At 49.6% G+C, this 22,929-nt stretch overlaps 2 protein-coding genes and 1 non-coding gene across 4 annotated transcripts in view; 2 read left to right on the forward strand and 1 right to left on the reverse strand.

Moving 5' to 3' along the window:
* The window catches only part of TULP2 (TUB like protein 2), a 62,269-nt gene that overhangs the window by 8,216 nt on the left and 31,124 nt on the right, over window positions 1-22,929 (reverse strand). The gene's annotated exons all lie outside the window — the stretch shown is intronic.
* On the forward strand, window positions 62-16,209 carry NUCB1 (nucleobindin 1). Of its 2 annotated transcripts, none has more exons than XM_043899749.1 (13): window positions 62-383; window positions 773-909; window positions 4,108-4,215; window positions 5,384-5,516; window positions 6,641-6,744; window positions 9,082-9,267; window positions 9,533-9,623; window positions 13,561-13,619; window positions 13,904-13,996; window positions 14,089-14,181; window positions 14,492-14,662; window positions 15,106-15,202; window positions 15,317-16,209. In XM_043899749.1, the coding sequence occupies exons 2-13, from the start codon at window positions 784-786 to the stop codon at window positions 15,427-15,429; spliced, it is 1,374 nt and encodes a 457-aa protein (XP_043755684.1). In that variant the 5' UTR covers window positions 62-383; window positions 773-783; the 3' UTR covers window positions 15,430-16,209. The 2 variants fall into 2 exon arrangements, with proteins under 2 accessions (XP_043755684.1, XP_043755686.1); XM_043899751.1 differs by lacking the exon at window positions 62-383 and adding an exon at window positions 404-639.
* LOC122693004 lies at window positions 22,014-22,118 on the forward strand. Its single transcript, XR_006340809.1, has one exon. It is a non-coding gene; the product is annotated as a small nucleolar RNA U13 (small nucleolar RNA).

Genomic DNA, 22,929 nt, shown 5'->3' on the forward strand with positions numbered 1-22,929 from the left:
CGAGAAAATAAATCAGAAAACTACAACTCCCATGAGCCAAAGAGGCCAAGATGCCCGCTGAAGTAGACTCATTTTTGCCCCGGTCCGAGAGGGAGTTGTAGTTCTCTTTGAAAGTCTCCATTCTTTCTCCTAAAAAGCAGGATATGTGGCGTCAAAAGGTAGGGCTTCCAAGAAAAGAGGCTAGGCTTTCGAGAAAAGGCCAGCGACTTCGACAAGGGGCGGAGCCGCTAGACAGGGGCCCGAGGAACCTGGAGCCAGCGTGGACCAATCAGGCTGCTGAGATCGGGTCCTCTGCGGGAAAGTGGGCGTGGCCTAGGGGGGAAAACACCAAGAAAGCTCCGGAGGTTCTATGCCAGGAAGACGCCCTCTGCGGTGAAGGAGAGGTAAGGGGCTGGAGCGTCCTAGACTCTTCGGTCCTGGGAAGAAGCGAGGCGGGGGACAGGAGGGCTGGAAAACCGGATCTCGGGGGAGGACCCCGGTACCTCTAGGTCCTGGGAGAAGAGGAGGCTGGGGCCTCGACCTTTGGGTTTAGGGAAAGAGGGGGTCGAGATCCCGGATTCCTGAGTCTAAGCGAAGAGGATGCTGGAAGCCAGGACTCCTGGGTCTGAGGAAGGAAAGGCTGGAGGCTCAGACTCCTAGGTCCGGAGAACTAAACGCTTTGAATCTTGATTCTTGGAAAGGGGCGGGGAGCGGCGCTGGAAGTCCAGACTCCTGGGTCCAGGGGGAGGAGGAGTCTTGGGACAAACATATCCCACCTCTCCGCCCCCAACAGACCACGCCGCCATGCCTCCCTCTGGGCCCCGTGCAGCCCTCTTCCTCCTGCCGTCTCTACTGCTGCTGCGCGCTGTTCTGGCCGTGCCCCTGGAGCGGGGGGCGCCCAAGGAGGAGAATCCCGCGACCGAGAGCCCTGTAAGTGGCCCTTCCCTGCTTGCCAGTCATGTGTTTGCAGTGGTACTACAGTTCCCGCTACCCCGTGGCCCCTGGGTGGCTACGGATGTGGCTTGGAGTTTGCCTGCCATTCTTTGCGGTCCCAGGGCTTTGACGTGGTGAAAAACTTGAGGGCGTGTGTGCGTGTGTGCGTGTGTGTGTGTGTGTGTGTGTGTGTGTGTGTGTGTGTGAGATTTTAAGTCTCTCTCTGACTATGAGGTATGGGGAATCAGGTCAGATTTTAGATAGAAAATCTGCATCCCGCCCCCGGGACCCTGCCCCCTACCCCCCACACACCTAAATATCTCTGCTCCTTTAAGACGCCCTCCCCTCAAGAAGGAAGCTGGGGGCGGGGGGGGGGGGCGAAACTACATTTCCCAATAGCACGCTGAGCTGGTGATGTTAGCTAACTGTGGTGTTCTCACGTCAGGGAGCTCATGGGAGTTGTAGTTTAAAGTATGATGGGCATGGGGCATGGAAAATACTCATTTATTCCAATACGTGTCTGTCAAACCCTATGAAACCTATGGTCTTAGGGAATTTGGAACTTTAAAAGAGCCTCAAGGCTAGTGCCCTGATTCGTGGCCCGAATCCTACAGCTTCCAATAGGAATGGACACGTTGCTGTCTCTGGAACAGTTCATTCTGAGTTCCTGTGTGTGGTGTGGCAGGTCCCCACCCAGCAGCTGAGACCTTTGCCCCGTGAATTCTCTGCAGACACAGAAGTGCAGCTTGAGTTCCCTTTCCCTTAGTTCATTTAGAGCAAGCCCCCTGCCCTCACAGACCAGCTTAGCTCACTGGAAAGGCTGGGGCCACTGAGAATGAACCACCAGCGGTGATGGTCAGGGAGGAAGGAGGGATCATTTGAACTGAGATCTGGAGTGCCGGGAAGAATATTCCAGGCAGAAGGAACAGCCTGTGCAAAGGCTGCATGGTGGAGAGCGGAGTGAGTAGAAGGACATAGAGGAGGCCAGTGTGGCTTGAGACAGAGTGAAATAAGGGGAGACTAGGTCAGAGATGGACTGGGGCAGATCACACATGGCCTTGTGGACCATGGTGGAGACTTTATTCTGAGACTAACAGAAGGTTATAAATGGCAATGACCACAATCATAATAATACTGACAGCTCCTACTAAGTGCTGAAGGAAAAAAGTGAAGGCGGCAGCAGAGGATGAGATGGTTAGATAGCATCACCGACTCAATGAACATGACTTTGAGCAAACTCCAGAAGATAGTGAAGGACAGAGAAGCCGGCATGCTGCAGTCCATGGGGTCTCAAGGAGTCAGACATGACTGAGCAGCTGAACAACAACTAAGCTCTGAGTTAAATATTTAGCAATATTAACTCCTCTAATCCTCATAACAGCCCCTATGAGGTAGGTATTCCTTAACCTTACTTTACAGGTGAGGAAGCTGAGGCACAGAGTTAAGTATCTTGACCAAGGACTAAGGCTGCAAGACTTCGCACATAAAGGATGCTCACTTAAAATTAAATTTCAGATACGCAATGAATAATTATTAATATAAGTGCCCTCCATGCAGTATCCATATTCTGAAAGTTATTTGTTGTTTTAGCTGAAATTTAAATTTAAGTAGGCATCCTAGCAGTCCTACTAGTCATTACATGGCTAGTCATTGGCAGATTTGGGATTCAGCCTACTCTGTTTGGTTGAATGATGGCCCCCAAAGATGTCCATGCCCAGAACCTGTGAATATATGGCAAAAGAGTGTTTGCAGGTATGATTGAGTTAGGTGGAGAAGTAATCCTGTATTTTGTTTGTTTGTTTACAGAGGATGACTTTACTTTTATGAAACAGCAACAAAAAAAACCCTGTATCTGAATATATATGACTAGTTGCTGGCATACACAGGGGTGTATCCATGTGTAGAAAGAATTGCAAAAACATTCCATGCTGCAAACTTTGTTTTTCTCCTTGACACTTTTCACTTTCTTTTTCACAGTTCTGTATACTGTAGTATTTTGTTGTTGAGTCGCTAAGTCGTGTCTGACTCTTTGAGGCGACCCCATAGACTGGAGCCTACCAGCTCTTCTGTCTGTGGGATTTCCCAGGCAAGAATACTGGAGTGGGTTGGCTATTTCCTTCTCTATGTCCTGTACTGTTCAGATGGGCCCAGTGTAACCACAAGGGTCCCCTAGAAGAGAGGCAAGAAGGTCAGTGTCAGAGGCGATGTGATGATGTAAGCAGAGGTCAGAGTGAGGCAAGGCCATAAGCCAGGGAATGCAGGCGGCCTCTAGATGCTGGAAGAGGCAAGGAAGCAGACTGTTCCCTTAAGTCTCCAGAATAAGCCCAGTCCTGCTGAACCTCTTTGGACTTGTGACTTCCCGAACTCTGTTAAGAGAATAAATTTTTACGGCTCTAAGTCGCTTAGTTTGTGATATTTGTTAGAGCAGCAGTAGGACGCTATTAAACCCACAGTGACATAGGTGGGCGATCTCTTCCCATTTCTTTTCCTCAACATGTGTAATGATCGCCGTGGTAGACTGAGTGTCTTCTAAAGGCTTACTATGTGTCAGGCTTCTTATCTCATTACTTTTCACCACAGTTCTGAGAAGGAGGGAATTTTATTGTCTGTGGAAGAGTGAGACCCTGGAAAAGGAAAGTGGCAGGGCTAGGACTAAGAGCCCAGGGATTTTTATCAGTCTTTTTCTTTTTTTGGCCTTGCCATGAGGCATGTGGGATCTTAGTTCCCCAACCAGGGATTGAACCTTCACCCCCTGCATTGGAAGTGCAAACTCTTAACCACTGGACCATAAGGAAGTTCTGGTTTTTGTCTGTCTGGTTCACTGGCTGTGTTCTCTTGAACAGTGCCTAGGAAATGATAGGGGCTGGGTGAATGCTGGTTGAATGGATGACTGTGTGTTTCACTGCTTGCCAATAAATTGCAGTATGTCCACTCTGGGGGCATAGTGTTTACCCATGTGATTTTAATTTCATCTCCAGCACAGACAGACCTAAGAGGAGGTGAGAGCTGAGGCCCATAGGATTGGGTAATTTGTCTGTGATTACAGAGCAACCGAGGTTGCTGGCTCCAGAGCCTGTGTCCCAGGGGGGAGATCTCCTGCTCAGGGTTGTGGGGTGGTCTTTGGGTCCTATCTGCAGGGCAGAACCAGAGAGGGGGCCAGGGCTGGCACTGCTATGTTCATCTTTGTTGCCCCAGGACACAGGCCTGTACTATCACCGGTACCTCCAGGAAGTCATCAATGTGCTGGAGACTGACGGGCACTTCCGGGAAAAGCTGCAGGCTGCCAACGCCGAGGACATCAAGGTGCGGTGTGGCTGGGTGCGAGCACGCTGGGTGGGGATGAGGGGATGCGTGCTCAGAGGGCAGAGTCTGAGCCTGGGGAAGTCGCTTCTCCAGGTTGCATAGCTGGGAAAGGATCTGGGCCGGGGGGAGAGGGAATGTGTGGTTAAGTGTGGATGTGGGTGGGCCATGGTTTCCAGTATCAGCTCTATCAGCTGTGTGGCCTCCCTGCACTGTGCCTCAGTTTTCCCATCTGAAAAGTGGGGCGACGACAGGACTGTCTGAGGTAAGACATGTAAAAGACATGGACGTGCACAGTGTCTGTCCTCAGTCTGCACTCTGCAAGGTATGATTCTGTGAGTTCTCAGCAAAGTGCTGTCCACACAGGAAGAATTCAAAACACAGGAGATGCTGTCATCACGCACATCTCCTCTAACTCACCTTAAGCCTCCAGAGGAGTTGGGATTCTCCCCATTTTACAGAGGCGGACCCTGAGGTCCTGGTAGCAGTGTTTGTCCTTCCCAGAGGCCTGGGTCTCAATCCCTGGACTGACTGAGCCCTGAGCCCATATCCTGACCCATCCCCTAAGCAGAGTCTCTTGAAAAGAATGCTCACTCTCACACACACACAGACACACACACAACTGCCTGCCCCGCTCCTCTGCCCTACCCCAAACTCCTTGACCCAGGGCTGATGAGGAGGGCAGCTCTGCTCCCTGCAAACCTCCCAGCATTCCTGGGGTTCTCATCTGTCCCCACTTACCTGGACCCCCCGACAATGGATGGGTGGAACCAGAGGTCAATGAGCCCAGCCCGTCCCGCTGCCTAGCCAGAGAAACAGTAGCCCTAGAGCCTACGTAGCTTGTTCAAGGTCATACAAGTGGGAAATAACGTCAGAAACAGTGGCCACGTAGGCAGGCAGGTTCTGGAGTGGCATGGTGCTGGGTTCCAATCCCAGCCCCGCCCCCTCACGCTCTTCTGAGCAAGTGGACGCACCCCTCTGTGCCGCCCCCCGCCCCCCGCCCCGCACTTTCTCTGTTTCAGGGGCGGGGGCGGGGGGTGTCGTGTGAATCAGCCTTATCTAAATGTCGATCCTGTCTTGGGGGCTTTGGGGCACCCCAGGAAGGCATCAGAAAGCTTGCAGAAGGCTCCAGAGAGGGCGGCTTGACCAGTGTCCCCTCTCTCCTGGGCAGAGTGGGAAGCTGAGCCGGGAGCTGGACTTCGTCAGCCACCATGTCCGCACCAAGCTGGATGAGCTCAAGCGGCAGGAGGTGTCTAGGCTGAGGATGCTGCTCAAGGCCAAGATGGACGCCCAGCAGGAGCCCAGTGAGTGCGGCGCAGTGGGCGGGGCCGATGAGGCGGGGGGCGGGGCCAGTGGGTCAGGAGGCCTCCCTCCCCTGCATCTAGGTGATTTGGGCAGGGAGCGCCTCCGGGGTCTCCTCCTCACCACGTTTGTAAAATCTGTGTAGAAGATTGATCAAATTTTCTTCCTAACACTTTAAAAAATTTTTATTTTTTTTTAAATTTATTTATTTGGCTGTGCTGGGTTTTCCTTGCTGGGCAGACCACCAGTGAAAGAGCAAGGGCTACTCTCTAGTTGCGGTGCAGGGGCTTCTCTTGTGGTGGAGACGGGCTCCAGGCGCGGTGGGCTTCTGTAGTTGCGGCTCCCCAGATCTAGAGCACAGGCTAGATAGTTGCAGCGGTCAGGCACAGTTGCTCCAAGGCATGTGAGATCTTCCCAGACCAGCGATCGAACCTGTGTCTCCTGCATTAGCAGGCAGATTCTTCACCACTGAACCACCAGGGAGGCCCCCAGATTTTCCATTTTTATAAGGACTCCTGTCATATGGGATTAAGGCTCACCCTCATAACCTCATTTTAACTTGATCACCTCTGTAAAACCCTGTCTCCAAATAAGTTCTGCGATACTGGGGGTCAGGATTTCAATCCCTGTGTGAATGTAGGGGCAAGGCAGTTCAACCCATAACGGAGGTTGAGTATCATGTGCTATGAAGCCCAACTAGTCTTCATTCTGCCTCTTCTTAGATGGTGACCTAGGTGTCCCTTTCCCTCTCTGAGCCTCAGTTTCCGCATCCATAATGTGAGATAATTGCGGAACCTATGTGAGACTTTTGTGAAAAGTAAATGCATTAATATATTTAATGTGTTTAGGGAGCAGGGCCTGGCATATAGTACGTATTTGACACATGTTGGTTATTATCGTGGTTATTACAATTTTCAGCATCAGATTCAGTTGTGTTCATTGCCTCCTCCACGAAGCCCTCCATGACTGCTCCAGGCCCATCCGTGCTGTCCTCTGTGACATCCTTCCATGCCCTCTGTGACCTCCTTTAGAGCAGATCCAGCCCATCCAGTCCAGGATAGGGATTTTGGAAGAAGGAACATTCTATGAGTTCATGCTTTTCCCCCCCATCTTCCCTCTCATCCAGATGTACAGTTGGATCACCTGAACCTCCTGAAGCAATTTGAACACCTGGACCCTCAGAATCAGCACACATTTGAGGCCCGGGACCTAGAGCTGTTGATCCAGACGGTAACTTGCAGGGGACCTGAAGGCAGAGGACTGAGGGCAGCCTTCTGCCCTCAGGGGAAGAAGGGGGCGGAGCCCAGGACCAGCCTGCTCACCCCCGCCTGGTGTTCTCTGAGGCCAGCAGGCTGCAGAGGGCTGGGTGTGCCTAAAAACGGCTTCCCCAGATTCTCTACAGGAAGGCAGAGTTGAGGGGTGGGGGGAGTTGGCTCCAGTCACACCTGGGTTCAGATCTCTCCCCTGTGACTGGAGGGCAGGGATTTCCTCTGTGTCCTTGTTGTAGGCAGAATAACAGCCCCTCGAAAGATGTTACCTGTTCACTATATGACCTGATGTGGCAAAAGGGCCTGTGCATATGTGATTAAGCCAAGGATATTGAGATGGGGGATGAGCCTGAGTTATCCCGGTGGGCCCTTAGTGTCATCAAAAGGGTCCTTATAGGGTTCTCTGGCATTCTAGTGTTAGGATTCCAGGCTTTCACTGTAATGGCCCAGGGTCCATCCCTGGTCAGGGAACTGAGATCCTGCCAAGTGTGTTGCATGGCAAAGAAAAAACAAAAATTGAGTTTACTTCTGGATGTTCCCTGGGGGTCCAGTGGTTAGGATTCTGAGCTTTCACTGCCGAGGGTGCAGGTTCATCCCCTGATTGGGGCAGCCAAGAAAAAAGTCTTTGTAAAAACTGGAAAAGTCAAAGAAGAGGATTCTCTCCTAGAATCTCCGGAGGGAGGCACGGCTTTGCCAGCACTGTAATTGCAGCGCACTGAAACTAATTTCAGACTCCAGCCTCCATACTGTAAGATGATGTGTGTGTTTTTTTAAGCCACAAAATTGACTGTAATTTGTTAGACCAGCCCAGCAACTAAACAGTCCTCGTGTGAGAAGTGGAATCCGCAGCCGGGCCTCCTGCGCAAAGCCACGTGTGGGGCTGGGGAGTGGCCAGGGATGCTCAGGCCTGCCCTGGCCTCTGCCTCTCCCTGGCTTACAGCCCTGCTGTAGCTGCCTGGACAGAACCCACTCCCTTCCTCCTAGCCTGAACCTCAGCCTGCTTTCCTGGCTGACTGGAGCGCCATCTAGTGGCCATAAAGATAATAACAGTCATTTGACCTCTGTCCCTGAGGGATGTTTCTGCCGCTTCTTTCCAAAACGTTCTGGAAACTGTCTGCTTTCCTCCAGCCCCACTGTCATTCTCCTGGTCTCAACCCCTGTCATATTGAGAAATGGGCTTCTTGCTTCTGCCTTTCACAGGCATCAACAGGGTTTCTTGGCACTTTTGGCATTTGGGGCTGAATAATTTGTTGTGGGGCTATTTGTGCATTGTGTGGTGTTTAGCAGCATTCCTGGCCTCTACCCACTAGATGCCAATAGACCTCCCCCAGCTGTGACCAACAGTATCTGCAGACATTGACAGCTGTCCCCTGGGGACCACAGTCAGCCCAGGTTGAGAACCTCTGTCTGTTCCCCACACAACAGCTGTATTGGCTTTCTATTGCTTCCATATAACAAATTACCACAGACTCATGGCTTAAAACAACACAAAGGTTTCTCTCATAGTTCTGGAGGACGGAAGTCCAAAATCAGTATCCCTGGGCCAAAACCAAAGTTTCTTTAGAGGCATCTGCTCCTTTCTACCTCTAGCTGCTGGGGGTTGCCAGCATTCCTTGGCTTGTAGACACCTCACTCCATGTCCAGGCATGCTCTCTGTCTTTCTCTGTGTCCTCTCTGTAGACACTAGTCCTTAGAATTAGGGCCCACCCTCATCCAGCAGGACCTCATCTTACCTAATTAGATCTGCAAAGATCCTGTTTCAAAGAAAAGTCACATTCTGCAGTTCTGTTCAGATGACTTCTGAGGTGGGGGGTGGGGGACCCTGTACCACCCACTATGCATTGTTATCTCCAATTTCCAGAGGCAGAAACAGAGGCACAGAGAGAATGAGTGATTAGCCCGAGGTGATACAGCAGCTGGGACTTGCTCACATAACAGAGCCTAGATTTGAACCCTGGACAGAATAATTACAGCCCTCATCATCTTTATTCTCTTAACTGTACTGCTTTCCCTAGTAAGCCACCTCATGAGCTATTCCTTATTATTTATTCCTCCAAAATCTTGAGATTGTGGAGGACTTGAAAAAGGTGAGTTAATGTCACTATTGTGTAACCATCCTCATCTTTTTTTGAGCAAAGAGGGGAGGCTGTGGGTTATGGGGCAAGAAGCGACATCAGGACCTAAGACCCAGCATGGTGGGAGAGGGGCCAGATTCAGAGCCAAGGGCCTGGCGCTCAGAGGTTGGAATTAGGAACTGGGCATAGAGGTGAGGTGGGAATGACCGGCTCCCTTTCCCCAGGCCACTCGGGACCTGGCCCAGTACGACGCAGCCCATCATGAAGAGTTCAAACGCTACGAAATGCTCAAAGAACACGAGAGACGCCGTTATCTGGAGTCCCTGGGGGAAGAGCAGCGGAAGGAGGCGGAGAGGAAGCTGGAAGAGCAACAGCGCCGGCACCGAGAACACCCCAAAGTCAATGTGCCTGTAAGGACCCCCATTCATGCCTAACCCCCACCACGTCCAACTTTCCAAGCTCCACAAGAAAGCAGCTGAAAAATTATAACTCCCAGCAGACCTTGAGGCAGAGCTCCCTTTTAATGTGCCTAGCTACCTCCAGGGGCTGCTGGGAGTTGTAGTTTTCTTGTTTGAGGGGTAAGACATTCGAGGGATGGGGGTAAAAGGGTTCTCTAGCTTCATCCTGTGGGACCCAGCCTTCTTGCTCATGAGCCCCTGGCTCTCCCTTCCACAGGGCAGCCAAGCCCAGTTGAAGGAGGTGTGGGAGGAACTGGATGGATTGGACCCCAACAGGTTTAACCCGAAGACCTTCTTCATACTGCATGGTAAGGTGGGGAGGGAGTCCCAGAACCCAGGTTAACACTGAGGTCTGACCTGTCTGGGGCCTGAATGCTGAAAAGGGGTCTCCCTCATGTCATGGGGCTTAAGAAGGCCAAAGAGTGCTGAGCCCCTCTCCCCTGGTGGTCAGGAAGACCCTGTCGCTCCCTGTTGTTGGGGCCAGGATCTGCATACAAGAGCTGGTCCTTTCTTCTGGGGTACACCAGACTTCTGGGTTGTAAGGACTGATCATTATCCCTAACAGAGCTTGGCTTGGCTAGGCATGGACCCCCCACTTCATGGCAGTCCAGAAGCCCCAGTTGCCCCTGGGGTCCTGTCGCTAAGGCGGGGTTTCTGGGGGGTGCTAAACCCTAGTCACCAGGCCTCCAGGGAGCCCCTTCCACCTGCTAATTCCGGGGCATATTCCCCTTCATTCTCCTCCTGTCTGGAAACATCACCTCTGTGTCCAGCCTCTAATTCCAAAACCTCCAAATACCAGACGTTTGGCTCTGAATCTGGCCCGTGCTAGATCTTATATCCTGATGTCACTTTTTTTTTTTTGACTGTGCCTTGAGGCTTGCAGGATCTTAGTTCCCTGACCAGGGATTGAACCAGGGGCCCTTGGCAGTTAAAGCGCAGAGTCCTAACTTTACAGGACGACCAGGGAATCCCCCTGATGTCACTTTGTCACTTCTTGCCCGGCCCCCTCAGGTGTGCCCAGGATCCCAACGCAAAAGCTATAGCCTGTCACCAGAGCTTAGCAGGGTCTGATTCATTTATTCAACAAATGTTTGCTAAGTGACCTCTAAGGACTGAGCTTCATGGAGACCCTGTAGATACAGATGTGAACAAAAGAAAGTCTCCCTGCCATCACAGAGCCTGTGATCAGGCAAATACTCTATTTTAAGTGAATCAAAGTGACCTTGGAGTGTAAGACACACTTGAATTTTATACAAACTGCCCTTTAAACTGACACACCCTCAATGATAAGATGCCTCCCAATTTCATGGATGATAAAATATGGGGAGCAAAAAAAGGACATTTTTAGAATTGGTGAAGTTGGTTCTATAGTAGATGATCAGAGAGTCACATGTACCATGGAAACAAGGACATCGGAATTTCGGGTCTACAGTGACGATTTTTAGATAGCTTGGTCTGGAAAGGTGTTTGCTAGGTCAGCATTGTCCAGCAGAACTTTCTACGCTGATGGAAATGTTCCACGCCTGTGTTGTCCAATACAGCAGCCACCAGCCCCATGTTGCTTTTTTTTTTTTTTTGCCATACCACACAGAGTACGGGATCTTAGTTCCCCAACCAGGGATTGAACACGTGCTCCCTACAGTAGAAGCATAGAGTCTTAACCACTGGATCACCAGCAAAGTCTTTTTTTTTTTTTTTTTAATGAGAAAGTTTATTAACCCAGCATCCTTTGTTCTTTTTTTTTGAATTAATTTTTATTGGGTCGTAGTTGATTTACAGTGTTGTGCTAATTTCTGCTGTACAGCGAAGTGACTCCATTTTAGCTTTTTTTTAGCTTATTTTTTTAAGCTACTTTCCCCATGTAGATCATTACAGAGTATTGAGTAGAGTTCCCTGTGCTATACAATAGGTTCTTATTAGTTCCCATGTGTTCCATTAGTTCCCATGGCTATTAATTAAGGACTTGAAATGTGGGTTTTACAACTAAGAAACAGAATAGTGGGGGGGGGGGCAGTTAAGTTAAATTTTTAAAATTTTGTGATTGTAGTAAAATATGCTTGACATAAAAAAAAATACACTTGACATAAAATCTACCATCTTAGCCATTTTTAAATGTACATTTCAATCGAGTTAAGTACATTCACATTGTTATGCAAGTGTTTTCATCTTTGCAAAAACTGAAGCTCTGTGTTAATCATCAGTTCCGCATGACCTTTCCCCCAGCCCGTAGTTACTTCTGTTTTCTTTTCTCTATGATTTTTAACTCTTCTAGCTACTGCATAGAAGTGGAATTGTACAGTATTTGTCTTTTTGTGACTGGCTTATTTCACTTAGCATAATGTCAAGGAAATGAGTTTTTCATTGTATGTGATTGTTGTTCATTTAAATTTCATTTGCCCCATGTAGCTAGCAGCCACTGGATGGCACAGCACAGCTCAAGAGAGATGACATTTGAACCAAGACCTCGGTGAAGTGAGGGGTGGAGCCTCACAGATACTTGTCTAAATCGGGGGCACAGCAAACACAGGCAGGGGAGAATGAACTTGGTAGGTTTTCCAAGGTCACTGGAACAGAATGCTGGAAGAGAAGAATGATGAGAAACGGAATTCCCTGGCAATCCAGGGGTTAGGACTCCGAGCTTTTACTGCTGAGGGCTTTTACTGCTTTTACTGCTGAAAAAGGATTTTGAGCAGAGGAACTGACCCCACCTGCCTTAAGTGTTGACAGGATTCATCTGAGTGCTGGGTGCTGTGTCGAGGACAGGCTGTAGGGGCCAAGGGTCAAAACCAGGACCCAAGTCAGAAGTCATGAGATGCTGATGGCTGGACCATGGAAGTAGGAAAGAGTGATAGGATTCTTCTTGAAGGTCAAGCTGGTAGGACTTGGAGATGGACTGGATGAGGACTGTAATAGAACAAGAGTCAAGGGTGACTCTGAGATATTTGGCCTGAGCAACTGGAAGGAATGGGAGAGAAAAGCAAAGAAGACTGGGAGCTGGGTCTGTTCACATCAAGTTAGAGATGTCTGTTAGACATTTAGGTGTCGATGGAGAGTAGGCAGTGGGATATTCAAGTGTGGAGGCAGCTGTGGATGGCATTAAAGTGAGGGAAACCCATCTAAGAAGTCTGGGTCAATTGAACTCTCCTTATGATGGCTAATGTTCTGTGCTGCCCAATATGGCAGCCACTGGCCATTTATGGGTATTGAGCACTTGCCATGTAGCAAGCGGAGAAGACGATGGCACCCCACTCCAGTACTCCTGCCTGGAAAATCCCATGGATGGAGGAGCCTGGTAGGCTGCAGTCCATGGGGTCGCGAAGAGTCGGACACGACTGAGCGACTTCACTTTCACTTTTCACTTTCCTTCATTGCAGAAGGAAATGGCAGCCCACTCCAGTGTTCTTGCCTGGAGAATCGCAGGGACAGCAGAGCCTAGTGGGCTGCCATCTATGGGGTCGCACAGAGTCGGACACGACTGAAGTGACTTAGCAGCAGCAGCAGCATATAGCAAGTGGGACTGATAAACTGAAATCTTACTCTTATTTGATACTGATTTAAATTTAAACAGCCCATCTGACTCATGGCAACCGTAATGGACAAATCTGAATATTTGATAGGAAAGACAGTCCTGACCCCTGGGGTACACCGAAGTGTAGAGGTCAGGGAGAGGGCAGGGCTGGCTAAGGAAAATAAGGGCAGCTGGAGAGGAGAGAATGATGTTTTGGGAGCCAAAGGCAGAAAGTCAAGTTAAGGTGCAGGCTAAAGACTAACCATTGGATTTGCAAGGTCAGGGTTCCTGGATACCGCCATGGGGTCAGTGAGCAAGGCACATATGGCACATTGGCAGGGAGAAGCTTCTCTGGCGATGGGAGTCAGCCCTGGGGTGGTTCTCAGGGAGGTGCCACTGACACCCCTGGATCCTGGGCAAAGGGGCTGATCCTGTGGCCAGATCACTGGTAGCTAGAGATCAAGTTATTCTGTAAGACAGTGGGCCCACGAATGGTCCCAATGGAGCCTGACCTTCATCTATTCCATTCTTGAGATCCTGGTTGGGAAAGGGGTGTCCTAGCATCAGGTCTGTGGGGCACTGAAGCCTGAAGGCTACCATCCTAACAACCACCCTGCTGTTGCCCATCCTCTGAGAACAGACCTCACATCAGCCAGAATTCCTTCTCTAGCAGATCAATAGGGACTTGACCCACTCTGTGCTCGGTCCCCCAAGAAACCTTGTTGTCTCTTCCTCAGATATCAACAGCGATGGTGTCCTGGATGAGCAGGAGCTGGAGGCCCTCTTCACCAAGGAGGTGAGTGTCTTGGAGGCCGTGGGTGAAAAGGATGCCCATATCAACCACATGTCCCCTTAGGATCCTCAGGGTCCCCTCAGGTCCCCCTGGATGTGGGTTCAGGGGGGAAACTACAACTCCCAGCAGCCCCTGGGGCAAAAAGAGGCTGCCAGGAGTGGCAGGGTATCCCAAAGACTGATGGGAGTTGAAGTTTTCTGTGTGTGTGGGGGGTTGGTTAGGTTAGCCTGGGAAGGAGCATACCCTGGACCTCTCAGTACGTCCTGCCTTTCACTTGATTCTTGCAGCTGGAGAAGGTGTACGATCCAAAGAATGAGGACGATGACATGCGGGAGATGGAGGAGGAGCGGCTGCGCATGCGCGAGCACGTGATGAAGAATGTGAGTGGAGGGACCCGGGCTGTGGGCGGGGGTGAGATAGGTAGGTGGAAGGAGGTCCTGCTCCCGTTGCTTACCCTTACCTGGCTCCCCAGGTGGACACCAACCAGGACCGCCTCGTGACCCTGGAGGAGTTCCTCGCATCCACGCAGAGGAAGGAGTTCGGGGACACCGGGGAGGGCTGGGAGGTGAGGACAAGGGCGATACTCTGGGTCCTGACTATCCCTCTCTCACAGACCTAGCCCTTCCTTCAGGGTCTCTGGCCACTTCTCTTTCTCTCTGGGTCTCCCATCCTCAGCTCTCTGTCCCCCCATCCCCCTGGAATTTCTCTCGCCCCATCCCTGATCTTCCCCAATTCTGGCCTTTATCCCCTTTCCCAGTTCTGGTCTCTCTATCCACACACCTGACCCAGGCCTCCCCACCTTCCCTGAATCTCCTCCATCAGCAGGGCCAAGGCTGGTGTCCCCCCTGCCGATGGCCCCTGTTCTCACCCTGCAGACGGTAGAGATGCACCCTGCATACACGGAGGAGGAGCTGAGGCGTTTTGAGGAGGAGCTGGCTGCCCGGGAGGCAGAGCTCAATGCCAAGGCCCAGCGCCTCAGCCAGGAAACCGAGGCTCTGGGGCGTTCCCAGGGCCGCCTGGAGGCCCAGAAGAGAGAGCTGCAGCAGGTGACTGGCCAGGGAAATGGATCCATTCTCTGATCCCTGGTGGCCTTTGTCCTAGTGTGTCCACAAATGGGGAAGGCCTGAGGCCACTATGTTAAATCACCGGTAGATCCATGGGTGGCAGCAGCCGCCATCTTGAGTAAGGGCAGACATTGTTCTCATCCCTGGCTGCTGTGCAGCTGCCATGTTGGATAAGGGCAGTGAGGTTGTAAGCAGGAAAGGAGGGGGCCAAAGAGAGAGGAGGAGGCTTCCCTGTCCCAAGGTGTGACCCAAGCCATGACAGGTAAGGGAGAACTGGATCTTTAACTTGTATTAAGTCTAACTCTCAATGAGAGAGAAAAACTGAAGCCCCTTGAGAAAGGACTGGTCCATGACCACACAGCAGGTTGCCATGGAGACTCAGTATCCTACCATCTTGCCTTTGTGATCTCCCCCACCCCCTGCAGGCTGTTCTGCAAATGGAACAGAGGAAACAGCAGCAGCAAAGCCACAACAACCCAGCCCCCGGCCCCGAGGGACGGCTGAAGTTCCACCCGGACACAGGTGCTGGCCCCTTGGGCCCAGGGGCCAGGGAGGGAGCTGGGGGCCCAGATTTCTGGGTCGGAGGGAGGAGGGGCTGCGATGTCTAGCCCTACCATGTTCTCCCTCCCTTTCCAGATGATGCACCCGTCCCAGCTCCAGCCGGTGACCAGAAGGATGTGGATGCTTCAGAACAGAAGGTCCCAGAACAGACCCCTGAGCCTGCCCAGCTGGACTCACAGCACCTGTGATCGTTCCAGACGCCAACACTCTGGGTTCCTCCCAAGGCTGATGGGAGGGGGGTGGAGTGTCACAATCAAACTCCTCTGGGGACCCGGCCACACCCGTGGCCTCCTGGGGGAGGGGGAACAGGCTGGCTGTTCCCTCCTCATACTGCTGCCTGGGCCCCATATCTGCCGCCTCAGCCTCCACAGCCTTCCAATCTGTGGTCCCCTCTTTCTGTTCCCCCTCCAAGGGACTTGCCTTCTTGTATCCAGTTGAGTGCTCACTGGCCTCAGCCTCACTTAGGGAAGCCCCCTCCCTCGAGGGAGGGTCTGTTCACACCTGCCTTTCTAGTTGGTTTAGCCTTGACGCCCAGGTTGTGGCCACTCCAGCATCCCGCATCCCCACAGTTGCTGGAATCCTGCTTGCTGCTCTGGGCCCAGCTTCTGCTGGTCTGTGGGGCTTCGGTGGCCCCTCAACACCTTTCTCTACCTTTTGTGGGACTGGTGATGCCTCAAAGACAGTGTCTCCCCCATGGCTGGGTGTGAGAGCCAGAAGAATCCTCCGCATTGCTGATCAACTCTGATCCCAGGAGCCCTGCCTCTCCTGACCCCTGGTTTCCAGCCATCTCAGCCCCCTCCCTGATATCATGGCTCCTAGCCCCTTCCTTCCACAGCCCCAGAAGGGTCACAGAACTGACCCCATCCCAGGATTAGGTTCCAGCCCCTCAGCCTTTCTGGCCTTATCTCACACGGCTCCCTGTCCTGCTCTGTATGCTGGTTCCATCCAAATACACTTTGTGGAACAAATCCATGCCTCTGTTTCTTTGGAAACCCTGATTCTTCTGAAACTCCACCTGTGCTTCACCTGTCAAAGCCCTCTTCATTCTTTAAGAATCAATTCAAGCATCATTTCTGAGAGGCTGCATCCTGGCATCTTTGTCCTGTCCTGATGGGTCTGCCCATCAGATATGTATGCCTTCAGTAGAATCCCTTCAGCCACAAGGACAGGAAACCCAAACCTAGGCTTACACAATAAAGAAAAGTGTATTATCACCCCAAACAAGAAGTCTCAAGGTAAAGTGACTCCAAAACCTTCAGGGAACTAGGTTCTCCCATCTGCTAGCCCTGCTGTGGTGGGTGTGCATGGGGGGAGGAGGGGGGAAACTGTACTCCTCTTGTCCCAAAGTAGCTGCAGCTGCTCTGGATGTCATACCTGTCTGCACTAAAAACTGACAAAGGAAATTGGCAGAGGCTAAAAATCAGAGCCTCCTGAGCCCACCCAGAGCCTGTTTACCAGAATGTTACCAAGAATGAGACAGGTCTAGTTTAGCATCCACAAAGAAGAAGAAATGTAAAGGAGGCCCCAATGATAAAAATTATCTGTGAGGGTCATTAACAATACGGATTCTCAGGATTTCCCTGGTGGCCCGGTTGATAAGAATCTGCCTGCCAATGCAGGGGACTCAGGTTTGATCCCTGGTCTGGGAAGACTTCACATGCTGCAGAGCAACTAAGCCTGAGTACCACAACTACTGAGCCTGTGCTCCAGGGCCTGTGTGCTGCAGCTACTGAAACCTGTGTGCTCTAGAGCCCATACTCCACAACAAGAGAAGCCACAGCAATGACGAGCCCTCGCACCCCAACAAAAAAGAGCCCCCGATCGCCACTACTAAGGAAAAGCCCGCACAGCGATGAAGACCCAGTGCAACCAAAATAAATTAAAAACAAAAAAGCAATACATATTCCCAGATCCTGGAATGTTCAAGGAAGTTTACTGGGATGCATCCACCCTGCCCTTAGGAACCTCAACAACGACCTTTGCAAACATCAGCCACAGCCTCTCTGCTTCTCTTGGAAAACTGGAGGCTGGGCCTCAGTGACCAAATCTGGAAAACAGGCTTAAAATGGTAGCCACTTTCCAGCATCCTTTGAAGGATCTAGTAAGCATATACTTGAGTGGCATCTCTCCTGGCCTGAAATACAAGCTTAGCAAATAATAGCTGTTATTAGTATTAAATGAACATGTTTATACAACTAGGGCTTGCCAGGTGGCGCTAGTGGTAAAGAATCCACCTGCCAATGCAAGAGAATCGAGTTCAATCCCTGGGTCAGGAAATCCTACCCACTCCTGTATTCTTGCCTGGAGAATCCCATGGACAGAGAAGCCTGGCAGACTACAATCCACGGGGCTGCAGAGAGTTGAACGTGACTGAGTGAGCACACATATAACTAGGGTCTCTGGGAGCCAGTCTCTGACTCCCGTATCTAAGGAAACCCATTCTAGTCACCCAGGGTGCCTTTTACATTTGGTAATTCTTTGCCTACAAGTGTATCCACTTGTTTACACTCTGTCTCCTCCAATCCATCTAAATTCCAGGAGTATCAAATTCATTGTCTCATACAACAGAGTCCCTGCATACATGGTCAAGAATGGGGTCACCTCTGCCCTGGACCACCACCACCCATCCCTGTCTCCTGTCTGAACTTCCATCCTGTCTTAAATCAACAGGTATCTTGGCCCTTCGTATGTAATCTGAAAATGATCTTTTTGATCTGTGTGCTCAAAGGTTTTACAATGATGTAATCTCTTTGGAATGTTCTTTTGCATAGGAGCTGCAGTTCCTGCTGTAGACAGGACTCAGACTGGATTGAGAGAGGATTTGGGAATCTCAGGAGAGAGACAAAAATGGGGAGCTAGGGATTCCAACTCTTGCCTTCACCTCATATTTGGGTCTCTGCTCCCCCTTTGTAGTAACCATGTGATTCTGATGTTTCGACATCTGGTGTCTTACAGACTCTGGAGGGACTGCCCCTCCCAGAGTTAGCTAGTTGCTAGAGATCATAAACAACTCAGCTGCGAGTGACTGTACATTTCCTACGCAGACCAACCCAGACCCCAACCACCTGCTTTAGGGAGTTTCTACAGTCCCCATAGTCTGGGACAACAGTTCCCTGCCCTAGTCATGCCAGGACCAGGTCCCAGACAATTCAGACAGCTCCTCCACCACAGAGTCTGCTGAAATTATTCCAGTTTGCCAGTCCTAAACCTGCTTATCCTGAATTGCCCATTCCTTCCTACAGAAACCACAAAAGCTCTTGCCCACATTGCTTCCTCACTCCTTGTCTCCTGACCAACCCTGATGGCTTCCTCACGTGGCCCTTTGCAGCATGGCCTGTCCCCTCCTCTTGTTTTGTTGTTGTTTCCTTTTAAATATTTATTTTTGGGCTTCCCTGGTGGAGCCAGTGGTAAAGAATCTACCTGCCAATGCAGGAGATGCAGGAGAGTCAAGTTCTATCTGGTCGGGAAGATCGCCTGGAGAAGAGAATGGGACCCCACCCCAGTATTCTTGCCTGGAGAATCCTATGGACAGAGGAGCCCGGCAGGTTAAGGTCCATGGGTCCTCAAAGAGTCGAACACCACTGAGTGGGCACAAACAAGGGCCTACCGTACAGCACAGGGAACTACAGTCAGTGTTTCATGAAGTGAAGTGAAGCGAAAGTTGCTTAGTCATGTCTGACTCTTTGTGACCCATGGACTATACAGGCCATGGAATTCTCTAGGCCAGAGTACTGGAGTGGGGAGCTGTTCCCTTCTCCAGGGGATCTTCCCAACCCAGGGATCGAACCCCGGTCTCTCGCATTGCAGGCGGATTCTTTACCAGCTGAGCCACAAGGGAAGCCCAAAAATCCTGGAGTGGGTAGCCTATCTCTTCTCCAGTGGATCTTCCTGACCCAGGAATTGAACCTGGGTCTCCTGCATTGCAGGCGGGTCCTTTACCAACTGAGCTATCAGGGAAGCACCTCATAATAACCTGTAACGGAAAAGAATATACATATATACATACACACACACACATATACATACATATTCACAGATACATATATATATGAATCATTTTGTGGTACACTTGAAAATAACATTGTAAACCAACTACACTTCAAAAAAGCTGTTTTGAAAAAACAAAACAAAACACAGTTTAAACTCTCCGTCATGTACCTCCTCACCTTTTTCATGAGCTTTGAGCAACCACCAGAACTCTCATAGTATAAACCCCAATATTACCACTGATGGTGGGTAACTTCTTCCTCCTCCGGGGGATCTTCCTGACCCAGGGATTGAACTCGATTCTCCTGCATTGGCAGGTGGATTCTTTACCACTAGCGCCACCTGGGAAGCCCTAGTTGTATAAACATGTATAAACATGTTAGCAACAGATGGAAATGAATACACAGTAGCTAACAGTCCCAAAACACTTAGAAGGTAGCAGGTGCTATTCCAAACACATTATATATTATAAATAAAATTCATTTTATCCTCACAAAAGCCCTGGGAGGTAACACTCATCACTCCCATTTTACAGATGAGGCAAATAAGAGAAGCCAAGACACTTGCTTGAGGTCTCACAGCTGGTAAGTGGCAGAGTGGGGACTGGAACCCCAGCAGGCTGGATCCAAAGTTCACTCTCTGAAGAATGATGAGGGGTTGGTTTGGGTGGGGGCTTGGGGGGTTGGCACAGCATGTACACTCAAAAAAATTCTGATGAACAAAAGAGTTAATGTATAAATGCTATTGGTCTCTTCCTAGCACACCATCCACCCAGTCATTGCCTGGCTGACAGTTTCTGTGTGACCTTTATTTTCACAGGTTTTTTTCTAAGATTTGAATATGATGCAGGTCATCATCTCCTTTCCCCTCTCCTTCACACTTCATGGCCTGCAGGGTGAGCTCTTTGACCCTTCACACATGGCCCAGTTATTCTCTGTAAATGAATCTTTCATGCATCCCCTAGGCTCCAAGCTCTCAGTTCTAACTGGATTCAGCTTTTTTTCCTGCATGGCTTGTTTCTTCTGTCTGGAAGGCCATCTCTCTTTCTATACCAGGAAAACCTACATCAAAATCTTGAAAAATGCAGGACTTCCCAAATGGTGCAGTGAACGAGAGTCCACCTGCCAATGCAGGGATCACTGGTTCGATCCCTGGTCTGGGAGGATTCCACATGCCGTGGAGCAAGTAAGCCCAGGTTCCACAACTGCTAAGGCCTACATGCTCTACGGCCTGAGAGTCACAGCTAACGAGCCCCTGTGCTGCAACTACTGAAGCCTGCGCACCTAGAGTCTGTGCTCTGCAACAGGAGAAGTCACTGCAATGAGAAGCCCGTGAACCACAACCAGACAGGAGCCCCCAATCTCTACAACTCAAGAAATCCTGCATACAGCAATGAAGACCCAGCACAGCCAGAAATAAGTAAATAAATCAATCCACTCTTTTCAAAAAAATCTTTCAAAATGCGTCTCAATCATGCCCTCATCTGCCCAGTTTTCCTGGTCTTCAGGTTGGGCTACGAGTGTTTCCACCATTATGACATGTATCATCCAAGATATGCAAAAAGAAAAGTGGTTGTCTGAGGAGGCCTTACAAATAGCTGAGAAAAGAAGAGAAGCAAAAGGCAAAGGAGAAAGGGAAAGATATACCCAAATGAATGCAGGGTTCCAGAGAAATAAGACAGATAAGAAAGCCTTCTTAAGTGAACAATGCAAGGAAACAGAGGCAAACAATAGAATGGAAAAGACTAGAGCTCTCTTCAAGAAAATTGGAGATACCAAGGGAACATTTCATGCAAAGATGGGCACAAAAAAGGACAGAAATGGTATGGACCTAACAGAAGCAGAAGATATTAAGAGGTAGCAAGAATACACAAAACTATACAAGAAAGTCTTAAGGACTCGCATAAACATGATGGTGTGGTCACTCACCTAGAGCCAGACAGCCTGGAGTGTGAAGTCAAGTGGGCCTTAGGAAGCATCACTATGAACAAAGCTAGTGGAGGTGATGGGATTCCAGCTGAGCTATTTCAAATTTAAAGGATGATGCTGTTAGAGTGCTGCACTCAATATATCAGCAAATTTGGAAAATTCAGCTGTGGCCACAGACTGTAAAAGGTTCACTTTCATTCCAATTCCAAAGAAAGGCAATGCCAAAGAATGTTCAAAATACCGTACAATTGTGCTCATTTCAAATGCTAGCAAGTTAATGCTCAAAATCGTTCAAGTTAGGCTTCAACAGTATGTGAACTGAGAACTTTCATATGTACAAACTGGAGTTAGAAAAGACAGAGGAAGCAGAAATCAAATTGCCAACATCCACTGGATCATAGAAAAAGCAAAAGAATTTAAAAAAACAAAAACACCTGCTTAATTTACTATACTAAGGCCTTTGACTGTGTAGATCACAACAAACTGTGGAAAATCCTTAAATAGGTGGGAATATCAGACTACCTTACCTGTCTCCTGAGGACCCTGTACGCTAGACAAGAAGCAACAGTTAGAACTGGACATGGAACAACAAATTGGGAAAGGAGTATGTCAAGGCTGTATATTGTCTCCCTGCTTATTTAACTTCTCTGCAGAGTAAATCGGGCAAAATGACAAACTGGATGACTTGCAAGCTGGAATCAAGATTGCCAGGAGAAATATCAACCTCAGATATGCAGATATCCCTCTAATGGCAGAAAGTGAAGAGGAAATAAAGAGCCTCTTGGATGAAGCTCTTTAGTGAAACAGGAGAGTGAAAAATCTGGCTTAAAACTCAACATTCAAAAAACTAAGATCAGATCCTTTTGTAGTTCATGAGCATGATGATTGGGTGTTCACGCTGCTGCGTGACATGTGCCTCCCTCCAAACCTTGTTACGACATCGGCACATTACCTGTCTGACGTAAAAAAAAAAGAAAAGAAAAAAAAAAACTAAGATCACGGCATCCGGTCTTATCACTTCATGGCAAATGAATAGGGGAAAAAGTGGAAACCATGACAGACTTTATTTTCTTGGGCTCCAAAATCACTGCAGCCATGAAAAAAATTTTTAAGTAGCTTTCTTCTTGGAAGGAAAGCTATGACAAAGCTAGACAGCATATTGCAAAGCAGAGACATCACTTTGCTGACAAAAGTCCGCATAGTCAAAGCTATGGTTTTTCCAGTAGTCGTGTATGGATGTAGGAGTTGGACCACAGAGAAGGCTGAGCGTCAGAGAACTGATGCTTTTGAATGGTGGTGCTGGAGAAGATTCTTGAAAGTCCCTTGGACTGCAAGGAGATCAAACCAGTCAATCCTACAGGAAATCAACCCTGAATATTAACTGGAAAGCCTGATGCTGAAGCTGAAGCCCCAGTACTTCGACCACTTAATGTGAAGAGCCGAGTCACTGGAAAAGACCCTGATGCTGGGAAAGACTGAGGGCAGGAGGAGAAGGAGGCGACAGCAGATTAAAATGTCTACAAGGAAAATCGACGAATTTGTTGTGGGTGGAGTTGGCCAGTCTTTTTATTTATTGTTCGCGTTCCTAGCTAAAAATGATCATGGTTGGCTGGGTCTGTTTCTGCGTCTGTAAATAGGGCACAAGAGAATCTTATTCGCAAGTTTGTGGTGAGAAATTAGGGATGAGGAGAGGAAAGCACGGAGCTAGGGGCCTTGGACTTCCACGGGCGTTCTATAAATATTAATAATTAAGAAATATTAGTAAAAATTGGT

Source organism: Cervus elaphus, chromosome 4 (assembly GCF_910594005.1).
Source record: "Cervus elaphus chromosome 4, mCerEla1.1, whole genome shotgun sequence".
Taxonomy (NCBI): Eukaryota; Metazoa; Chordata; class Mammalia; order Artiodactyla; family Cervidae; genus Cervus; species Cervus elaphus.